General features: G+C 39.3%; 1 protein-coding gene across 1 annotated transcript; it reads right to left on the bottom strand.

Moving 5' to 3' along the window:
- Positions 1-16,472: 16,472 nt before the first annotated feature.
- NEXMIF (neurite extension and migration factor) lies at positions 16,473-22,295 on the bottom strand. Its single transcript, XM_047097816.1, has 3 exons — positions 22,217-22,295; positions 17,174-21,545; positions 16,473-16,566 (listed from the first exon to the last, which is right to left on the bottom strand). Exons 1-3 carry the CDS (start codon positions 22,293-22,295, stop codon positions 16,473-16,475), a joined length of 4,545 nt encoding a protein of 1,514 aa, XP_046953772.1.
- Between the last annotated feature and the right edge of the window lie 268 nt (positions 22,296-22,563).

Genomic DNA, 22,563 nt, shown 5'->3' with positions numbered 1-22,563 from the left:
TTCCTTCCCCTCCCCCATGGGTTCCTGTTAAGTTTCTCAGGATCCACATAAGAGTGAAACCATATGGTATCTGTCTTTCTCTGTATGGCTTATTTCACTTAGCATCACACTCTCCAGTTCCATCCACGTTGCTACAAAAGGCCATATTTCATTTTTTCTCATTGCCACATAGTATTCCATTGTGTATATAAACCACAATTTCTTTATCCATTCATCAGTTGATGGACATTTAGGCTCTTTCCATAATTTGGCTATTGTTGAGAGTGCTGCTATGAACATTGGGGTACAAGTGCCCCTATGCACCAGTCCTCCTGTATCCCTTGGGTAGATTCCTAGCAGTGCTATTGCTGGGTCATAGGGTAGGTCTATTTTTAATTTTCTGAGGAACCTCCACACTGCTTTCCAGAGCGGCTGCACCAATTTGCATTCCCACCAACAGTGCAAGAGGGTTCCCGTTTCTCCACATCCTCTCCAGCATCTATAGTCTCCTGATTTGTTCATTTTGGCCACTCTGACTGGCGTGAGGTGATACCTGAGTGTGGTTTTGATTTGTATTTCCCTGATAAGGAGCGACGCTGAACATCTTTTCATGTGCCTGTTGGCCATCTGGATGTCTTCTTTAGAGAAGTGTCTATTCATGTTTTCTTCCCATTTCTTCACTGGGTTATTTGTTTTTCGGGTGTGGAGTTTGGTGAGCTCTTTATAGATTTTGGATACTAGCCCTTTGTCCGATATGTCATTTGCAAATATCTTTTCCCATTCCGTTGGTTGCCTTTTAGTTTTGTTGGTTGTTTCCTTTGCTGTGCAGAAGCTTTTTATCTTCATAAGGTCCCAATAGTTCATTTTTGCTTTTAATTCCCTTGCCTTTGGGGATGTGTCGAGTAAGAGATTGCTATGGCTGAGGACAGAGAGGTCTTTTCCTGCTTTCTCCTCTAAGGTTCTGATGGTTTCCTGTCTCACATTTAGGTCCTTTATCCATTTTGAGTTTATTTTTGTAAATGGTGTGAGAAAGTGGTCTAGTTTCAACCTTCTGCATGTTGCTGTCCAGTTCTCCCAGCACCATTTGTTAAAGAGGCTGTCTTTTTTCCATTGGATGTTCTTTCCTGCTTTGTCAAAGATGAGTTGGCCATATGTTTGTGGGTCTAGTGCTGGGGTTTCTATTCTATTCCATTGGTCTGTGTGTCTGTTTTTGTGCCAATACCATGCTGTCTTGATGATGAGAGCTTTGTAGTAGAGACTAAAGTCTGGGATTGTGATGCCTCCTGCATTGGTCTTCTTCTTCAAAATTCCTTTGGCTATTCGGGGCCTTTTGTGGTTCCATATGAATTTTAGGATTGCTTGTTCTAATTTCGAGAAGAATGCTGGTGCAATTTTGATTGGGATTGCATTGAATGTGTAGATAGCTTTGGGTAGTATTGACATTTTGACAATATTTATTTTTCCAATCCATGAGCAGGGAATGTCTTTCCATTTCTTTAAATCTTCAATTACCTTCATAAGCTTTCTATAGTTTTCAGCATAAAGATCCTTTACATCTTTGGTTAGATTTATCCCTAGGTATTTTATGCTTCTTGGTGCAATTGTGAATGGGATCAGTTTCTTTATTTGTCTTTCTGTTGCTTCATTATCAGTGTATAAGAATGCAACTGATTTCTGTACATTGATTTTGTATCCTGCAACTTTGCTGAATTCATGTATCAGTTCTAGCAGACTTTTGGTGGAGTCTATCGGATTTTCCATGTATAATATCATGTCATCTGCAAAAAGCGAAAGCTTGACTTCATCTTTGCCAATTTTGATGCCTTTGATTTCCTTTTGTTGTCTGATTGCTGATGCTAGAACTTCCAGCACTATGTTAAACAACAGCGGTGAGAGTGGGCATCCCTGTTGTGTTCCTGATCTCAGGGAAAAAGCTCTCAGTTTTTCCCCTTTGAGGATGATGTTAGCTGTGGGCTTTTCATAAATGGCTTTTATGATCTTTAAGTATGTTCCTTCTATCCCGACTTTCTCAAGGGTTTTTATTAAGAAAGGGTGCTGGATTTTGTCAAAGGCCTTTTCTGCATCGATTGACAGGATCATATGGTTCTTATCTTTTTTTTTGTTAATGTGATGTATCACGTTGATTGATTTGCGAATGTTGAACCAGCCCTGCATCCCAGGAATGAATCCCACTTGATCATGGTGAATAATTCTTTTTATATGCTGTTGAATTCGATTTGCTAGTGTCTTATTGAGAATTTTTGCATCTATATTCATCAGGGATATTGGCCTGTACTTCTCTTTTTTTCCTGGGTCTCTGTCTGGTTTAGGAATCAAAGGAATACTGGCTTCATAGAATGAGTCTGGAAGTTTTCCTTCCCTTTCTATTTCTTGGAATAGCTTGAGAAGGATAGGTATTATCTCTGCTTTAAATGTCTGGTAGAACTCCCCTGGGAAGCCATCTGGTCCTGGACTCTTATTTGTTGGGAGATTTTTGATAACCGATTCAATTTCTTCGCTGGTTATGGGTCTGTTCAAGCTTTCTATTTCCTCCTGATTGAGTTTTGGAAGAGTGTGGGTGTTCAGGAATTTGTCCATTTCTTCCAGGTTGTCCAATTTGTTGGCATATAATTTTTCATAGTATTCCCTGATAATTGTTTGTATCTCTGAGGGATTGGTTGTAATAATTCCATTTTCATTCATGATTTTATCTATTTGGGTCATCTCCCTTTTCTTTTTGAGAAGCCTGGCTAGAGGTTTGTCCATTTTGTTTATTTTTTCAAAAAACCAACTCTTGGTTTTGTTGATCTGCTCTACAGTTTTTTTAGATTCTATATTGTTTATTTCTGCTCTGATCTTTATTATTTCTCTTCTTCTGCTGGGTTTAGGCTGCCTTTGCTGTTCTGCTTCTATTTCCTTTAGGTGTGCTGTTAGATTTTGTATTTGGGATTTTTCTTGTTTCTTGAGATAGGCCTGGATTGCAATGTATTTTCCTCTCAGGACTGCCTTCGCTGCGTCCCAAAGCGTTTGGATTGTTGTATTTTCATTTTCGTTTGTTTCCATATATTTTTTGATTTCTTCTCTAATTGCCTGGTTGACCCACTCATTCGTTAGTAGGGTGTTCTTTAACCTCCATGCTTTTGGAGGTTTTCCAGACTTTTTCCTGTGGTTGATTTCAAGCTACATAGCATTGTGGTCTGAAAGTATGCATGGTATAATTTCAATTCTTGTATACTTATGAAGGGCTGTTTTGTGACCCAGTATTTGATCTATCTTGGAGAATGTTCCATGTGCACTGGAGAAGAAAGTATATTCTGTTGCTTTGGGATGCAGAGTTCTAAATATATCTGTCAAGTCCATCTGATCCAATGTCTCATTCAGGGCCCTTGTTTCTTTATTGACCGTGTGTCTAGATGATCTATCCATTTCTGTAAGTGGGGTGTTAAAGTCCCCAGCAATGACCACATTCTTATCAATAAGGTTGCTTATGTTTATGAGTAATTGTTTTATATATTTGGGGGCTCCGGTATTCGGCGCATAGACATTTATAATTGTTAGCTCTTCCTGATGGATAGACCCTGTAACTATTATATAATGTCCTTCTTCATCTCTTGTTACAGCCTTTAATTTAAAGTCTAGTTTGTCTGATATAAGTATGGCTACTCCAGCTTTCTTTTGGCTTCCAGTAGCATGATAAATAGTTCTCCATCCCCTCACTCTGAATCTAAAGGTGTCCTCAGGTCTAAAATGAGTCTCTTGTAGACAGCAAATAGATGGGTCTTGTTTTTTTATCCATTCTGATACCCTATGTCTTTTGGTTGGCGCATTTAATCCATTTACATTCAGTGTTATTATAGAAAGATACGGGTTTAGAGTCATTGTGATGTCTGTATGTTTTATGCTTGTAGTGATGTCTCTGGTACTTTGTCTCACAGGGTCCCCCTTAGGATCTCTTGTAGGGCTGGTTTAGTGGTGACAAATTCCTTCAGTTTTTGTTTGTTTGGGAAGACCTTTATCTCTCCTTCTATTCTAAATGACAGACTTGCTGGATAAAGGATTCTCGGCTGCATATTTTTTCTGTCTAGCACACTGAAAATCTCGTGCCAATTCTTTCTGGCCTGCCAAGTTTGAAACGAGAGATCCGTCACGAGTCTTATAGGTCTCCCTTTATATGTGAGGGCACGTTTACCCCTTGCTGCTTTCAGAATTTTCTCTTTGTCCTTGTATTTTGCCAGTTTCACTATGATATGTCGTGCAGAAGATCGATTCAAGTTACGTCTGAAGGGAGTTCTCTGTGCCTCTTGGATTTCAATGCCTTTTTCCTTCCCCAGTTCAGGGAAGTTCTCAGCTATTATTTCTTCAAGTACCCCTTCAGCACCTTTCCCTCTCTCTTCCTCCTCTGGGATACCAATTATGCGTATATTATTTCTTTTTAGTGTATCACTTAGTTCTCTAATTTTCCCCTCATACTCCTGGATTTTTTTATCTCTCTTTTTCTCAGCTTCCTCTTTTTCCATAACTTTATCTCCTAGTTCACCTATTCTCTCCTCTGCCTCTTCCATCCGAGCGGTCGTGGTTTGCATTTTGTTTTGCATTTCATTTAAAGCGTTTTTCAGCTCCTCGTGACTGTTCCTTAGTCCCTTGATCTCTGTAGCAAGAGATTCTCTGCTGTCCTGTATACTGTTTTCCAGCCCAGCGATTAATTTTATGACTATTATTCTAAATTCACTTTCTGTTATATTATTTAAATCCTTTTTTTTTATATATGAAATTTATTGACAAATTGGTTTCCATACAACACCCAGTGCTCATCCCAAAAGGTGCCCTCCTCAATACCCATCACCCACCCTCCCCTCCCTCCCACCCCCCATCAACCCTCAGTTTGTTCTCAGTTTTTTTGACAATTTATTTATTTTTATTTTTTATTTATTTATTTTTTTATATGAAATTTATTGACAAATTGGCTTCCATTCAACACCCAGTGCTCATCCCAAAAGGTGCCCTCCTCAATACCCATCACCCACCCTCCCCACCCTCCCACCCCCCATCAACCCTCAGTTTGTTCTCAGTTTTTTAACAGTCTCTTATGCTTTGGCTCTCTGCCACTCTAACCTCTTTTTTTTTTTTTTCCTTCCCCTCCCCCATGGGTTCCTGTTAAGTTTCTCAGGATCCACATAAGAGTGAAACCATATGGTATTTGTCTTTCTCTGTATGGCTTATTTCACTTAGCATCACACTCTCCAGTTCCATCCACGTTGCTACAAAAGGCCATATTTCATTTTTTCTCATTGCCACATAGTATTCCATTGTGTATATAAACCACAATTTCTTTATCCATTCATCAGTTGATGGACATTTAGGCTCTTTCCATAATTTGGCTATCCTTTTTGATCAGCTCATTAGCTGTTGTTATTTCCTGGAGATTCTTCTGAGGGGAGTTGCTCCGCTTGGTCATTTTGGATAGTCCCTGGTGTGGTGAGGACCTGCAGGGCACTTCCCCTGTGCTGTGGTGTATAACTGGAGTTGGTGGGCGGGGCTGCAGTCAGTTCTGATGTCTGCCCCCAGCCCACCGCTGGGGCCACAGTCAGACTGGTGTGTGCCTTCTCTTCCCCTCTCCTAGGGGCGGGATTCACTGTGGGGTGGCGTGGCCCGTCTGGGCTACTTGCACACTGCCAGGCTTGTGATGCTGGGGATCTGGCGTATTAGCTGGGGTGGGAAGGCAAGGTGCACGGCGGCAGGGGGGGGCAGGCTTAGCTCACTTCTCCTTAGGTGATCCACTTCAGGAGGGGCCCTGTGGCAGCCGGAGGGAGTCAGATCCGCTGCCGGAGGTTTGGCTCCGCAGAAGCACAGAGTTGGGTGTTTGCGCGGAGCGAGCAATTTCCCTGGCCGGAACCGGTTCCCTTTGGGATTTTGGTTGGGGGATGGGCGGGGGAGATGGCGCTGGCGAGCGCCTTTGTTCCCCGCCAAACTGAGCTCTGTCGTCCGGGGGCTCCGCAGCTCACCCTGCCTTTGTCCTCCAGCCTTCCCGCTTTCCGAGCAGAGCTGTTAACTTATGACCTCCCAGACGCTAAGTCAGGCTTGCTGTCGGAACACTTTCCGTCAGGCCCCTCCGCTTTTGCAAGCCGGACTCGGGGGCTCTGCTTGGCTGGTGAGCCGCCCCTCTGCCCGGGCTCCCTCCCGCCAGTCCGTGGAGCGCGCACCGCCTCGCCGCCCTTCCTACCCTCTTCAGTGGGCCTCTCGTCTGCACTTGGGTCCGGTGACTCTGTTCTGCTAATCCTCTGGCGGTTTTCTGGGTTATTTAGGCAGGTGTAGGTGGAATCTAAGTGATCAGCAGGACGCGAGGTGAGCCCAGCGTCCTCCTATGCCGCCATCTTCCTGTGGACTTAAATGTTTTTTTAATGTATTATCTCACCTAATTCTCCCTCAAGTACTTTGAGATAGGTATCATAATTATTCTCATTTTATTCATGGAGAAATTGAGGTAGGTCTTATTGTTAGCAAGAGGATAAACTTGAATTTAATCCCAGGCAGTCTACGTCACACTCCATGCTCTTAAATCCTAAGCTATTTTCCAGATGGGGAAATTGAGACCCAGAAGGGTAATGACTTGTCCAAGTTCTTATAACCAATTTAGTGGCAAAGCCAGGAATAGAACCAAGGTATCTTGATTAATAATTTAGAACTTTTTAACTATCTCACTCTGCCACTAATAATAAATTAAATCTAATGAAGAAACTATTATCCATATAATTATATCTTTTACATGCAATTATTAAACATATTATTATATGTTAAATGTAATGACTCTTAATTTTATCTTTAAAATGATATCTTTCTCCAAATAAAGATCAAAGGCTCTTTGTGCTACAAGTTTACTCATTTTCTTAGTTTGTAGCCTAATAAAAAAACAAACATTTCAGGGTAGCAAGCTGGAGTCATTTCTAAGGAATCAAACTAGGAGCTATTAGGAAAATGCTCTTCACATCTGTTAAACAATAGTGCTAAGTATTACCCAACTGCCAACTTGGTGCCAAGAGTTCACAAGTATGATATTAAAAATTAAGACTATGGGAGCAATAGTCTTGTTATACTAGGGGTTTTTTGGGCAGAGACTCTGGGGTACAAATATACTTAAATAATTTGTCCCAAATCACATAGCTGGTAAGTGGTGGATCTAGGCTCACACTCAACTCTGATTCCAAAATAAGGGAAAGGTAGAAGGTGAGATATTGGTTACTGGGAGTGACATTTTGTGATATTAGTTCCTCTATAACAATGGATGGAGGATTTTTTCTTCTCAAGTGCTTAAGAACAGCAAATCATTAGTTACTTTACATGTGATTATTCAACTTAAATTGATCAGTGAGTGTTTTTCTATTTCAATTATTAAATTGTACCTCTATGTTTTATCTGTGGGCTCATAAAAGGAAAGTCATGTGCTTTACATTTATTTATTTATTGTTTTCTTAGCATCTAGCACAATACCTGATACAGAGTCAAATATTTATTGAGTAAAAAATATTCATTTATTGAAACTTATCATCATATTTTTGAAGTGTTATAGACAATATTGTTTATGCTAGAAATAAATGTCTTGAGTTGGAGGCATGGGCTTGTGATGGGGCAAGCATGGAGGTCAGCTGTAGTGAAGATCTTTGAGAACTGTTGTGTGTCTTGAGAAAGTTTATTTCACCTGTATGTGTCCCAATTTACTTAAATGTAGAATAGGAAAGTTACCTGTCTTGCAGGTTTGTTGTGAGAAATTATAATTCATGTGAAATGCCTGGCAAATAGTAGGCAATAAATAAATGATAATATTATCTGGGGTCAGTGGAGAAGAGGAGATATACTAAGAAACCCCATTATAATGTGGGGATGACGTTTTGGGAAATTGATGCCCTTCATAGAGAAATTCCTAATCTGTGAGTCCTTGGAAATTTTATGAAAAAATTTGAGTATGTTAATTTTCCTGAGGAAAAGGCCCATTGATTTCATTAGATTATCCAAGTGGTATGTAGCCTGAAAAGTTTAATAACCACAAATCCAAGTACTTTAAATAGAATACTGTATTTAAACAGTGTCATAATCACTCCTCCCCTAAACTAAGTCCATCAAAAGCTCAACTCCAAGACAGATCAAATATCTTTAAATTTTTTAAAAATTTATTTATTTATTTTGAGAGACAGAGCAAGCAGGGAAGGGTAGAGAGAGAGAGGGAGAGAGAATCTCAAGCAGGCTCTGCACTGCCAGCACAGAGCCCAACACTGGGTTCGAACTCACAAACCATGAGTGGACCATAACTGACTGAAACCAATCATGACATGAGCTGAAATCAAGAGTCGGATGCTTAACTGACTGAGCCACCCAGGCACCCCAGATCAAATGTCTTTAGTCAAAGGACCTACCCTCTTCCCCCTAAGCCCTGGTACTTTCTCAACTTTGGCCAAAAAAGAAAAAAGGAATGTAAACCTACTGGGAAAAAAATGGAACCACTCAACTACTCCAACCCTGCTATTTTAGTTTAGCTCAAGAAAAATCTTTCTCTAGGGCCATCTTCACCAGAATACACTTTTGAATCATGCACAGAGTGAAGAATATACACTTTTAATCTTCATCACATAGGGAATTCATTGAAATTGGGAAAAATAAAGCTTCACAACATTAGAGGGGTCCAATTCTGGGGGCTTTAACTGTTCTGCCCCTCATTCTTTATCCTCCCCCACTCCTTTAGCACTGAAACTCAAAATTTCTTTTTACTCTTTAAAGTAAGGGGTTGAGAGATTGGTTTCAGTCTCTTATGGTCCATGATGAAGAGAAAAAGAGAACGTAGTGTATATTTAATAAAGCACTGCCTCATTGTATTTTGGTGTTAAAATGATCTTCTATGAATTGATAATAGTTTTTCATAGATTTAAAAGTGACTTTATTGAACAAAATAAAAAGTTGGCAGCTCTGTAGAGATTCCATTTTTTTCTCCTTACTTGAAAATGTCCAGGTATGAAATCTAAGTCTGGTAATCACTGAATTAAGACAATTTTGCAATAATCCACGTGAAATACCATGAAGGTTAAATTAAGGCAGTGCCACTGGGGATAGAAAGGCAGGAGAATTAAGAGTAACCAATTGAATGTGAGGATGGGAGATAAAGGAGTCGCTGGTGAACCTTGCTCTCTGGCTTGGGTCACTGATTGGATGAATGGCAGCATAATTCACTGAGCTAAAGCATACTCAGAGGGTAAAAGGTTTACGAAACCATCTTGAATAGGTAAGTCTGAGGAATTCGTAGAATGTCCAAGTGGTGATAGCTAGCCTATAGCTGGAAATATAGGCTAGGAACTCAGGAGAGATTTGCAAAAATCTAGGAGGTAGTTGAAGTGGTAGAAGTGAATGAGATCATCCAGTGAGAATAGAGGGTTATTCCCTCATACACATTTTTTCAATTTCTTTGAGTAGTGATATTTAAAACCAAGAAGTGGCTCTTGAGTTGTCTGTGCTACAATGGCCTTCCTATGGTTAGTCAGGGCTCCAGGCTCTGATGGGTGGATCACATGATCTGGGCACTTGGGAGCAAAGTCTGGTTTTTCTAGACACAGCCAATATTAAAATACTGAGCACAGTGGGTATAGAGCTTGAGGAAGTCCTGATTAAAGGAGACAGGGTCTTTGGATGTGTGGTAAGTAAAATGACATAGGAATTGTAGGGAATTATAGAAAATCTGAAATTTTTGGGGTGCCAAGAAAATTAGCATTTATCATTTTCAATAAACAGCTTTAACACTTTGAGAGACTACATCTCTAAAGAATCCATCTGGACTACAAAACAAGGACAACAATTTTTCTAAGGTCTTTGAAGGCAGGACACACTAGAAAATGATTCCCCAATTTGAGGGCAGAAGAATCTCCTGCAAAAATCTCTAGCCCAGTGTTTCTCAAACCTTAACATGTATATAAATCATCTAGGAATCTTGTTAAAATTCAGATTCTGATTCAGTAGAATTGGTGTAGGACTTGGAATACAGCATTCCTAACAAGTTTCCAGATGATAGTAATGCTGTTGCTCCTACTCAAAGTGTTACTCAAAGCATGGTTAGAGCTTTCTATGGCAGTTTGACATTGATCAGTGGACTTGTCTCAAATAGGGTACTAAGTCTTTGCAATTTTCCCTGTTATGTTTGCTTTGAAATGTAATTTTACATTTTGAATCAAACACATTAGAGTTTTTATTTTGTATATCTTTTTCTCCATTTCAATTTTAAAGAAATTTATTCCTATTTTGTTTTATACTAGTATCAGTCTGTGATGGATGGAGAAAAAAAAATTGGTCCTTCACCACGGATAGTTTGAGAAACACTGCTCTAGACAACAAAGAACTTTTTTTTAAGTTTTTATTTAAATTCCAGTTATTTAACATACAGTGTAATATTAGTTTCAGGTGTACAATACAGTGATTCAATACTTCTATACATCACCCGGTGTTCATCACAAGTGTGCTCCTTAATCCCCATCACCTATTTAACCCATCTCCCCACCCACCTAACCTCTGGTAACCATCAGTTTGTTCTCTATAGTTAAGAGTCCGTTTCTTGGTTTGCCTCTCTCTTTTCCCCCTTTGTTCATTTGTTTTGTTTCTTAAATTCCACATATGAGTGAAATCATATGGTATATGCCTTTGATGGACTTACTTAGCATAATAGTCTCTAGCTCCATCAATTTCTATGCAATGAAGAACTTTTTATTTGGGACATAGAATTTATTTAGAAATGGTTTGATTTCTATTACATACGATTCCAAAGCAGTATTTTTTAAACTTTTCTTTTTATTTATTCCATAAACAATAACAAAACTCAGCTAGGTACATTATGACAGTTTCACCATACACTCAGTCACAAATATTTAAAACCTTTTCAACAAGAACAACAAAACCAGAGGTGTTACAAGAATAATTTACAAGAAAATCTATAAAACAGCAAGAAGCTCACAAATGTTCATTTTCATTTGCACAAGATCACTACACTCTTTCACAACATGTTTTGTGTTACAAAATTCCCAACAAAAGTGTATTTTTTCTTTGTATTATGGTTTCTAAAACCAGAAACTTTGAAGTAAATATCCTTTTATTAGCACCCAGTGGTGCAGAAAAAGGAAAACTCTCACATACAGACACTTCACAGCACTTTTCTAAGAAAAATATACACTTACAAAATATGTTACAAATTGGCACACTTAAAAATATACAAGATTTTGTAGGCGTCTTAAGAGTGATCCTTAAGCTTTATACCTCAATTGACTCTACAGATTATTTATAAAGCTTAACTCTGAAAGAAAAAAAGGCAAACAATTTCCTAACATTTTAAAGTTGCAGTGTCATATGTCAAACAAAAACTTAGGTTACATTCATAAAAAGGGCCTCTAACATGTTTATTTTAAATTTTCTTAAATGTTTAAAGGGCTTGGGAGAGGAGAAAATGGAGACAATAGTTTCTTTAGCACCATAAATCAGTAATTTACTAAAGAGGTGCATTCAGTTTTATGGAAATTAAATTAAGGACTAGTACATTCAAAACTCTGTAGGCAGCAAACTCTAGTCAGTGCTACAGGTATCCCAGTAGAGCATTTTAAGCTTTCTACCCTCCTCACTGGGAGTGAAAAACAAAAGGCCTCTTCCAGTTTTCATTCTAAGCCTTTCCTTTTGTACTATAAAACCAGGTTTCTCTGAAAGAGGCAGAATGATTTAAACATCTTTCTTCCTTTTGAAGGGGATGTCGAACACTCAGAAACCACTGAGCCTGACAGATGGATAGACATTCTTTCCATTTTATATTGAGTGTTTCTTTTTTATTTACCTAGATACTGATTTTTAAAGCCTCATTCACACTGTAAGCTTTGTACTAAGCCTCTTTCTTTTACATTGTCCTTCTCCAATGTTTCATCTCTTAGTTATGATTCTGAAACCAAGAGTACATCTCAAGTATCACATAGCTGCAATGGGAACTCTGTTTCATGAATGTAGCTACTGTTTAATGCTCTGAGTAAAATGTACCTTACAGGGTAGCCTGTGTACTGCCATCAAAGTAATCCCATGCTGGCTGAGGACCTTCAAGTTGATGACAGTGTTTCCCAAGTTAAACAGTCCAGCTAAAATTGTTTATTCTTTATTTGGGTCCTTGAGAAACTTATACAAAAATTCCTGGCCTACATTGTGTTGACAAGATACTTATTTATCCCTAGTTACTAAAGTGTTTTAGTAAAGTGTTTCTAAACATAATGGTGGGCTTCGTGGATTTTATGATTAGAAAGTAAATCTCATATTAGTTTTATTTCATAAAAAGGACATATTCCTATAATAAGCAATCATTGAAAAATCCTAAATAAAAAAAATCACCTGTAATTAGGTAACTTCTTAAAAATCCAGGAGAAAACACAGTTATAGCACTAGTTAGGACTGGCTAGTGCTCCATTCTCCTCTTTGGGGAAGAAACTCAGCTCTCTTCAATTCTTGGAACTGTTCTGAGAGCATCTGTAAATTGAAGATATGGCAGATCTGCATCAGACTGACTCAGCTCGGTAAGAGCAAGCTTGGTTAAGAGGTCCTTGGATGTGGTCTTTCTCCTTTAGGGAGTAAATGCTCATTAGGACCCAGTAAAACAGAAATTCACTAGAACTGCAAAACCTGACATAACAGGACATAGGGTGCTATCCAGAGCTGTTTACAGCTTTTGAAGCATCCTTTATGCTTCTCTCTCTTACACACATGCTTAATCCCCTCCCTTCCCCTCCCTCCCCCCTGCACACATACAGATGCTTCTCAGCAAGGAAAAAGGTCAGAGAAGGTGAAAGTTGTCACAAAAGCCCACCTAGCACCAAAGACTTCAGGGAGATGGCTAAAGAAGTGATGATCAAGGTAGTGCAGGAGGTTTGAAAAGATTTAGGATAAGGTAAGGCCTTAACACATAATTGCACAGAATAACAAGAAGTCAGAAGAGAAAGCTGAGAGGAAGCAGCATATGTGAGGAAGCTGGTATATGAGACGCTGGAGAGGCCACTGGTTTAAGCAAGTTATCACAGCCCAAACATAACCCCCAAAGTCTCAAAGAACCTTGGTCAAGGCTACTGTTTCAGCACCCTGCTCCACATAGTCTAGCACCTAACCAGGACTGAAAGGGGATCAGAGAGATTTTTACCTTCAAGGAAAAGGCGTTTCCAACTTTCCTCAGTCATGTGATATAATTCTGTGTGTGTGTGTGTGTGTGTGTGTGTATTTAAAATTAGATTTGAAAGTGGTCAAGACAATTAAAGGTATTAAGATTGAGAAGATTGCCCTCTGAAATTCCAGAAGTAGCCTGGCTAAGGTTCTTAAACTCTGACACTTTCGGTAGGTGGAATATAAGATTATAAAATAAGAAAAATTCTAAGACCAAGGACTGAAATTAGATAGAAAGAATAATGGAGAATACCATTTCCAGGAAAGTAAAGATTAAATGGGATTATGTTGAGGAGGCAGTAATAAGAATCAGAGAGGAGAGTCTAGAAGGAAGTGACAATCAGGAATTTCAGACCAAGGAAAATTTCATACATCTGACTTGAATTATCAGTGACAGGGCAAGACACTATTTTTGTATCAGTGGTCCTCACTCCACTAAGGCAGATGGTCAAATAAGGGATCTCCAAAATTCAGGCCTACTATGTTGTGACAGGAAGAAAAAAAAATTGTGAGCAGAGACAGGACCAAAAAAGCCATAAAAACTGAAGAGCTCAGCACATAATGTACTGAGAGGATATTAAGTGAAATTAAGAGAATAAGCATCTTCTGCTTTGTCCTATTGCTCATTAATAAAACTGAGTTTCTTGTTATGTGTTAGTACAAAATGATTGATTACAAGTCACTAATATATGTGTTAAAAACATATAATGCACTGTAGGCCATTAAAAATGGTACTTTAAAATGTCAGTTCTCTTCAGTCAGTAAAAACGGTACTTTAAAATGTCAATTCTCTTCGAAGAAAGGGATGAACCATGCCCTAGAATTGGCCCCTAATGGGCTCCATAGGAGCAACTAAAAGAGTATCCATTCCAAAGGACTCATAATAGCAAGTTATGACAAGGAAACTCTTTCCAAAATTTCAGGCTGTCCTTCTATCCCACCCCTACCCCATTTTCCAAAGCTGAACTGATACTGAGAAAAACTGGGACAACTGTTCCCATATTTATTTTATAAACACATTGTACCCATGGAACATTTTATTTATTTCTCCTTTAATTGCCACCTTTTGGTTACATAGAGAGCACTCCATTCCTGTAAGTGATTTTGAGGTCTGGAGTCTTGGGGATCATAATACAGATAGAGATTCCAAACCAAAATTTAGCGGCAAAGCAGAACAAACAAAAACAAAAACAAAAACAAAACAAAAACTAGTTCCTAAGAACCAGCCATAGCATTAAGTATAAACAGCTAGCTATCAGAGTGGAGAAATAGAAGAAAGTGTTCCAGTTTGATTATTTTCCCTTCTGGATGGCAGCTGTAGAGTAGGAGACATGTTTCATCTGGTGCCTTTCCACTAAGTAATTGTCTAAGACTCACTGCACACAGAGCATCAAAACCTAGGAACAGGCCTGAAGCAGCCTCACAAAATGCTCCTCACCCACTCATCCCCATAGACACACACAATCACACCATCAAGAACACAGGCTTGTTCATTTTACTACCTAGCTATAAGTAGTAGAGCAGGCTGGTGAAAGGAATCAAGGACTGGGAAGTGTGTATACTTATATATGTGACAGGTTTCCTTCCATTTCTCTCTGACTACTTTCAAATGTTGCTTCTCTGTTTGTGAATATATTTAGGTGGCAATGACTAGGTAGGTTTATATTTTGCTTAAATGTTTCCTTTTGAAACATCTTCCTTTGTTTTTTTTTAAATCTCCCTTTCCCCCACCCACTTATTCTCCACCCTCCCACCCACAGCCTATATATTCACAAGTTAATAGGTTAGTAACAGTATTAGTAAGAATAGTAAGAGTAACAACAACAACAACCAACAACATTAATAATATTAATCCCCTATATCTGTATAGCACTTTACGATCTACAAAGCGCTTTTACATCCATTATCTCATCTGTGCCATAATGCATCAGTCATCAGACACATAGGCCTTCAACTGTGCAAGGAAAATAGATCAAATGTTAGAAGTCAAGTGGTGAATAAAGGGGAAGAAAAAGCTAGTCGTGAGGGATGTTGGGGCTGTGAAATTAAAGACAAAAGGGGGAAGGGCTAAATAAAAATGTGATTTCAAAAATTTATATAAAAAACTGAAATTTAAGTTTAGTGTTTGGCATCAAATACTAGTCCCCCTCAGACTCAGTATATATGGCCCTGATTAGTTGTTACCACAAATTGCTCAGCTTATCTAATATATGTACGTAACTCATAGGAGTTGAACTGAGATGCCTTAACATTTTCTTTAAATGACATTGGCATTGCAAGATTAAACACTTAAAGAACACTAAAGCCTTGATATGAGTGCACATTTATGAACATTTATGAAAGTACTTAAATAAAAGCAATCTATGTACTTCATTTATCATTAGTGTTGATTTTATAGCTATTTTATAATTTATCCCAGACTATTATAAAATATATAAAACTGAGATATAAAGTATCAGCAATATAACTTTGCACTTTAAATAATTTTCAGCTACAGATTTTGCTTTTAGAAAACAAACTTTAAAGCAGCTGTTTTGTTTCCTTGTAAAAGGTTCTGTAAATGCATATATTAGGTCCCTGATGGACTTAGCTGTTATGACTTCCAGACTTTTCCAACAATTTAACCATTAGACGATGGAACAAACAAAACTTTATTGTGCCTTATTTAATTGCTCATGTTTCCACACAGGACAGTAGAGTTTAAAATTTCAAAATAATGTATGTGCATATATATGTGTGTGTGTGTGTGTGTGTGTGTGTGTGTGTGTGTATACACACACACACACACACACACATATATATATTTAAATTCATTAATGAGATTTAAACTGTGGGGTGAATCTGTGAGATGAGGTAAGAAAATTTGGCACATTTCAAACAGTATCCTTTAAGTTTTGGTAAATTGTGTAACACAACATTTTTTCCACTGTGATCTATAGGTGCTATCCACATAAGTGGGGGTGGTTAATAGCAAGAATCACTGGAATGTTTCTAGTAAATCAAGAGGGACAAGCTCCCCAAATACAAACAAATGTTGATATAGAAGTAAAAATATATACAATACAGTCACTTGTTTGTAGTTTGGCACAATGTTTTCCTTTTTTTTCCCTTGGGTAAATAGTGCATAAACTACTTGTGCAACTGTATGACTTTTTGAAGTCTTTTACATAGAACATCAGATTAAAGTTTGCTTCCAAATACTTATTCCCACACTTCAAAAATCTCTTCTTTAAGCACTTACATGTCAACATACATACCACAAGGCATATTTTGAAAGAAATAAAACACAAACATCAAATGTCTTTCTGGAAAATGTGAGTTTCTTCTTCAAACACAGGTAAAACCCAAAATGCTGTTTCTGCTTTTAGGAGATTGTAGTCGGAATCCCTGCAGAAAAACCAAACAATTTATGCCACCTTAGTTAGCTTTAGTGTATGTCCCACAAAGGGATCATACCATCTAAATTTGTTTACATCCATACTAAATGCTGTATAATGCAGAGATAGATAGATACAAATAGCAGGGGGCACTAGAAAGCACTCCTAATTGCCACACAATGAGACTGTTTTTCCCCCCAAATTATGCTCTTTTTGCTTAAATGATCTTGACCTTTTGTCTATATGACTTTTTGATTCTGTTGTTCAAAACTTTTTTTTTTTACTGCAAAGCCCTTCCCTTCCCCAAAATCACTCAAGAGCATATTTTAGTTCTATTTTCTCAATTAGTAAAAACCAATGCAGAATAGCAGAAAAAGTAGACTTGTTAGAGTTTATCCCTAGCTAAGCCACAACAAAATTGCCCAATCTTTTGTGTGGTTTAAAGGTATAGGGATTTCCATGCACTTTTTTCTTTTTAATTTGAAAAAGAAGGGAATGTGACAGTTTCTTTCATGCAAACTTTTGCTTTCAAGAGGGAAAAAATGAGGGACTGTGGGCTTAGCAGGTAGTAGGAAAGCTAAGGGTACATCATCTCAGCCATTTTGGTGCAGTATTACCTCAGTTTTTCAAAAGAAGCTGTCCCAGCCTCATCCTTGTGGACCTGTTCTCGCTCCACGCACTTTCCCTTACACTTCTCATCTCTCAGGGCCTTGGAGCTGGATTTGTGACGATATAACTTTTTGTGTGTCGGTCCATTATTGCCTAAAGTGCTCAGGTTATTACACTTTTTATCAAAGAAGGCAGAGCGAGAGTCCTCATAACCATGCATGTTTGCACGACCAGGATCACCTATTGTTGCTTTCCCATTGCTTTTACTCACACCCTTGATGGACCTGTGATTCTTAGTGCCTCCTGGGGACCCACTGTTGACCTTTTTCTTAGATTCCTGTGGTGTCCCAGCCAATATTTTAAGGGTTTTTAATTTTAGACTATTGGACTCAGGGGAGTAGAATATGTTGGGGTCTCCATGGTGTTCCATGGGTTCCCAAAGGGGCTCTATGGAGGCCATCATGAACCTCTGCACATCTGCCATACCAGAGGCAATGTTAGACAAGATATAGGAAGGCTCTTGAAATTCCCGTTGGTCATCATCAAGGAGGCTACTGGTGTTCGTGCTCATGTTCATGTCGCTCCATCCTGGGTTACTCTCCTTCCCCAGAGCCCAATCTCCAGAAAGTCCCTTTTGAGTTGGCATCTTCATAGAGGCCACAGGGCCACCGTGTTGGATACATTCGGTCAATGTCTTTCCTGTGGAGGATATGTTGTTGATTTGGCCTCCTCCACGGCCAATGCCAACTTGCATTTTCTCTCCATTGATTGCAGCCATGTATTTCCCTTTCTTTGTTGACTTAGGGGCCTGGCGGGAGATTTTGCCAGGTGGCTTTTCAATTCCTTTGTTGTTGGCTTTGAGAGATTTTTTCCTGGTGTTTTTCTGAGAAGAGCTTTGGTTCAGAGCCCCACTCTTGCTGGGTGAACTTTTCTTTCTTGATTTTGACACTTTGTTGTTAGTACTCATTTGACCAGATGGATCATTAAATGCTGATAAGCAAGGAGTTTTTTGGAGAAGACTGACAGAATCCTCATCATTGAACATATGGAACTGAAACTGATGGTTATTTAAAGTAAATCCATCATCCACTTGGACCTGCCGTGAAAGGGTACTGCAGTCCCACTTGATTTTCTCCATGTTGCCCAATGGTCCTGGGACACCCTCTTGAAACCCCTTCAGTGTTCCTAGTGTCTTAATACTCTCACATCTGGTAATTTGAGGGGAAAGACTGGGGGTGTCAGGTGGGGACACTTCTGAGAGAGAAGAGTGGCGGAATTTGTCAGGAGTGAAGTTGGAGATATCCAGGAGGTCAGTGGACTCTTTTAATGGTGTTATCTCATCAATACTCTGCTGGATAACCAGCTTGGGGCTGCAATGGGCCAGGAAGTCATCAGTAATATCATCATCACCATCCTTTTCACAGGACTTCAAGCTTAAGGAACAATAATTGCTTGAGTTGACAGAGAGTTGGGCCATTGAATCAAAGCTAAAGAGCCGATCATCATCCATATTGGCTGGGCCCTGCTGGAAAGGAAAGCATATCTCTCCATTATTAAAGTGACATAATTGATAAGAGTCATCAGATGGGAGCTGAGTGTCTTGCACAGAGGCATATAGGACCTTGTTGCAATTACTGCCACCACTACTGAGGCAGATTCGATTGTATGTTGTAGATGTGAGGTTATTTTCCATGGAGACTACTTGGGAGACTCCAAATTCATTAGATTGTGTTGGAGCTATCTCCCTTGAGACTTCAGCCATGAATTCCTGGGGGCCAGAAGTAGGTTTGTTGGGCCACACATTTCCATAGTTGTTTGATTCCATTTTGAAGTTTTGGGATGACTGCTGTAGCTCAGACTCAGAGGGTGAGGAAAGCACACAGTCCTGGGCAGGCTGAAGAGGCACAAATGATTTTTCTGTTTGAGTGAGGCTGCTTTCATTTTGCTCTGGAGAATGGTGAGCAAAGTATGATATACCAGTATTATTTGACAAGTCAGAAGCATCTAACAATGTCTGCAGATACCCTCCAGGGATAACAGGTATACTGGTGGCAACATTAGCAGATGATAGAGGCATTTCAGAAGAGCAGGTGGTTGGTAAGAAAGTAGAATTCTTGGCAACCTTTGCCTCATGAAATTCAGATAGATGAGAACTGTTTGAAGTCCCAGGAATAGCTTCATTCTTTAAATTAGGTGTAGATGATTGATCTTCCAAAAGGGGGCTCATTTGAACAACTGACTTGCTTTCTTGACCAGCTTTGATTTTCTTGGATTTTAACCTGGCTTCACTTTTAAATTTGATTTTGTTGAGCACTTTCCTCTCTGGCCCCTTAAATCCTGCATCTTGGGCTTTGACTTTCACTGAGTCAGGGCCTGTAATGTCATTTAGATGTGATCCATTTGCACAGCTGGGGACAGCCAGAGGTGCTGACTTTAGTGTACCTTTCATGGCTCCATCTTCTTTACGAGTACAAGCTTGCCTCTGATCACTGCAGAATGAAATTTGCTTACCACTTGCTGAAGTTTCCACAGATGGGATTCTTTGAATCCTGTGCCTGTTGCCAAGTTTAGATTTTCGTTTGCGAGCAGGTGGCAGGAATGACACCTCAAAAATACCTGGTTCAAAGTTTTGTTTTTGGCATAAGGGTGTCTTGTTGGAGTCAATGTTGCTATTTCTCTGTTTTTTCTTCTTTTGCCAGAAGCCCTTCAAAGGGGCAAGCTTCGCATATTTGTTGAGCTGATTTTCACTCAAATTCACTGTTGTCTCACTGGAATCTACCCTACCCAACTTCACCAGCATGTTCTTCTCACCTTTAAAGCGATTGATGATGATATATTTGATAATAACAGGGGGCTCCTTACGGGTTACTTTTCTTCTCTTTTTGGGACACCATTCATCATCATCTTCCTCTTTGGAACCACCTGGCAACCATTCCTTCCTCTCATTTACTTTTTCACCCTCTAGTGAGTCAACGTCATATAGATAATCTTCACTGTACCTGACTTTTCTCTTGGCTCGTAGACCATAGTTCTGCTGGGAGGAGGAGTTGCCAGAATTAGTGTCCCGAGCCATATAGCGGCTACAGTCCTTGATCTCTCCCATGGCATCATAAGAGACCTCAATGAAGGAACTGTCATCACTGAAATTCCCTGATGCCTCCAAGGAATTAGCAAGATGACCCTGCTTTGGATTCTTAAATTGCCCTACTTCAGTCCCACTGCATGGTTTATTTAAGGCAAATTTTTCTCCATTATCCTTTTCATCTTTTTTCTCTACACTCTTGTCTTCCTGTCCCTCTTCTTTGCCTTTCTTCTTGTCCAAGTTTTTATCCTCCTCCCCCCAGATGATGTTCACATCAGGAACCTTGAATTGGGAAAGATCGCTGTTCTGCTTCAAAACCCCACTCTTAGACTCCCGTTTGGGGCAAGTAGTAAAGACACTGGGAAAAAAGTTGAATTGGGCATCCTCCTGCATTAGAAGGGTGGTCTTGTCTCGAACATTGTCCTGGAAGGACTCATATCGAATTTTCAAGGAACAGACATCACTGCCCAGTGTTGACTCATCATCATCGAACATGTAGTTATCCACATCTTCTTCCGAGAATAAGTTGACGGACAGCTCATTTTTGGAACAGAGGTCAAGCAGTTCAATCTTACTCTCACTAATGAAAGTCTCAAAGTAACCCCAATCTTGATTGGAATTTGCCAGCAAAGCCTCTTCTGTATTACACTTGTCTAACAGTAATGCCTCATAATAACTTTTCTGAGCTGGATCCTCCAAGTCGATGTCAGATTTCTCAGCTTCTCGTTTTTCCCCTGCCCTTGATTTGTGCAGGGGGAAGCCTAGGAGCTGGTCTGAAAGCAGCTGCTCTCCATATTTCATGCTTTCTCCAGCATTAATACACTGAATCCCTATATCAGAGACTGCACAGGTTTCATAATCCTTATTTAGATCACCAACTTTCAGACTGATCCCTGGCTCAGGATCTACTGCATCCTTTGATTCCATGAAGCAGCCCAAACAAGTCCTACTTGGCTGCATGAGGCAGTCCCCATTCAGAGCTGACATGCCTGCAGGCTCCATTATGGCAAATGGAGCTTTCTCACATTCACTGGGCAGTGACCATGTATGCAGGCCTTTTGTAACACCAGATGTAAGGGAGATGGCATTCACAGAAGCACTATTAGCAGCATGCTCAGGTGCTTCAATTAGGCCCAAAGGAGATGGGGGGCTCTGCATACAGGGTTTCTTAGAAGGCAGAGGCAGGAGACCCCTGGGATACATTAGGGTCTCTTTTTGAACCACTGGTATAGGCTGGATTGGTGCAGCAGCTTCTAGAGCTGCAAATGACTTCATTGCCACATCTTGGTCCTCTGAATCTGGAGAAAAGGGAAAGAAATGACAGAAATAAAGTTAAAGGTCTTAGACCACTACTCATTAGACCACTCTTTCCCTAGATCAGTTTCTGGTACTTGATCTTATATAAACTAAGGTTCAGCTTCTCTAGCTTTAGAACTAGAAACTACAAAGTTAAAGAACAATGCTGATTTTATATTGAACATTCATGAAAGTGAAAAATAGTATTTCTTTAGATTCAGCTTTTTCTTTAGACACAGGGCTCTCTCCTCAGAAACTGGGAAATAATTGGACTGCTTGATCAATTGGAAAGTTAAGGCTTCCAGGGTGGGAAAATGCTCAGATGGGATATTTATGGTTTCAATCTATAAAGCTTAGTCCTATCAATCAGACCTCTGTTCTAGCAGCTCCTCTGAATCTAGATGTTCCAAGCCTAATTCACTAGGAATTTTGAGGAACTTATTCATCTGACAGAGATGATTTGCAAGAGCACAGTGGTTGGATTAAATAGCTCTTGGAGACCCTTCTAGCCCAGTTAGAAATCTGGTGGAATAAAATTTAGGATTAATATCAATCTCAAAGGCACCCTAGACTTAACCTGCTCCAACTTTGTAGATACTAAAAATCTATTTGGTGTAGTAACACCAAAGGACCACTAGGAGAGGTAGTATATACTATAATTAAATTCTCTTACCATTTTCTTTGACCCCATTAATCAGAGTGTTTTCTCCATTGGCTGAGGCAACAACAGCCTTATCTTGTTGGTTATCCATGAATGTAACCTCTTATTTTTTCATTCCAAGTCCAAATGCTGTCCAACCTGCACATTTCAAATATATAGTGTTAGTCATTAAATATATTTTTTCTCTGTTTTAAGGTTATTTCAGCTAGAGAGATCTTAAAAGGCTCACTGTAATTTACCTGTTTCCAGACTGGCTTCATCACCACTGTTGGTTTTTGTTTCATAGTTTATACCCTAGATCCTTCTATCCCCTGTAGGTCACCATACTATTTATAATAGAAATCTGAAGCAGGCAGACT

This window comes from Lynx rufus, unplaced genomic scaffold, assembly GCF_022079265.1.
Source record: "Lynx rufus isolate CCGP_SWC_20201006 ecotype Redwood Valley unplaced genomic scaffold, mLynRuf1.p SCAF_42, whole genome shotgun sequence".
Classification (NCBI taxonomy): domain Eukaryota; kingdom Metazoa; phylum Chordata; class Mammalia; order Carnivora; family Felidae; genus Lynx; species Lynx rufus.
The sequence above is the reverse complement of the archived record's forward strand: the minus strand, read 5'-3'. Positions and strand labels throughout refer to the sequence as shown.

Bases quoted from the DNA above. Each gene is read 5' to 3' on its own strand.
- NEXMIF (XM_047097816.1), bottom strand. From the start codon at position 22,295: ATGGATAACCAACAAGATAAGGCTGTTGTTGCCTCAGCCAATGGAGAA. The intron at 21,546-22,216 runs GTAAGAGAATTT...CCTTTTCTCCAG, and splicing joins TAATGGGGTCAAAGAAAATG to ATTCAGAGGACCAAGATGTG. The intron at 16,567-17,173 runs GTAATACTGCAC...GTTTTTCTGCAG, and splicing joins GCTTCTTTTGAAAAACTGAG to GGATTCCGACTACAATCTCC.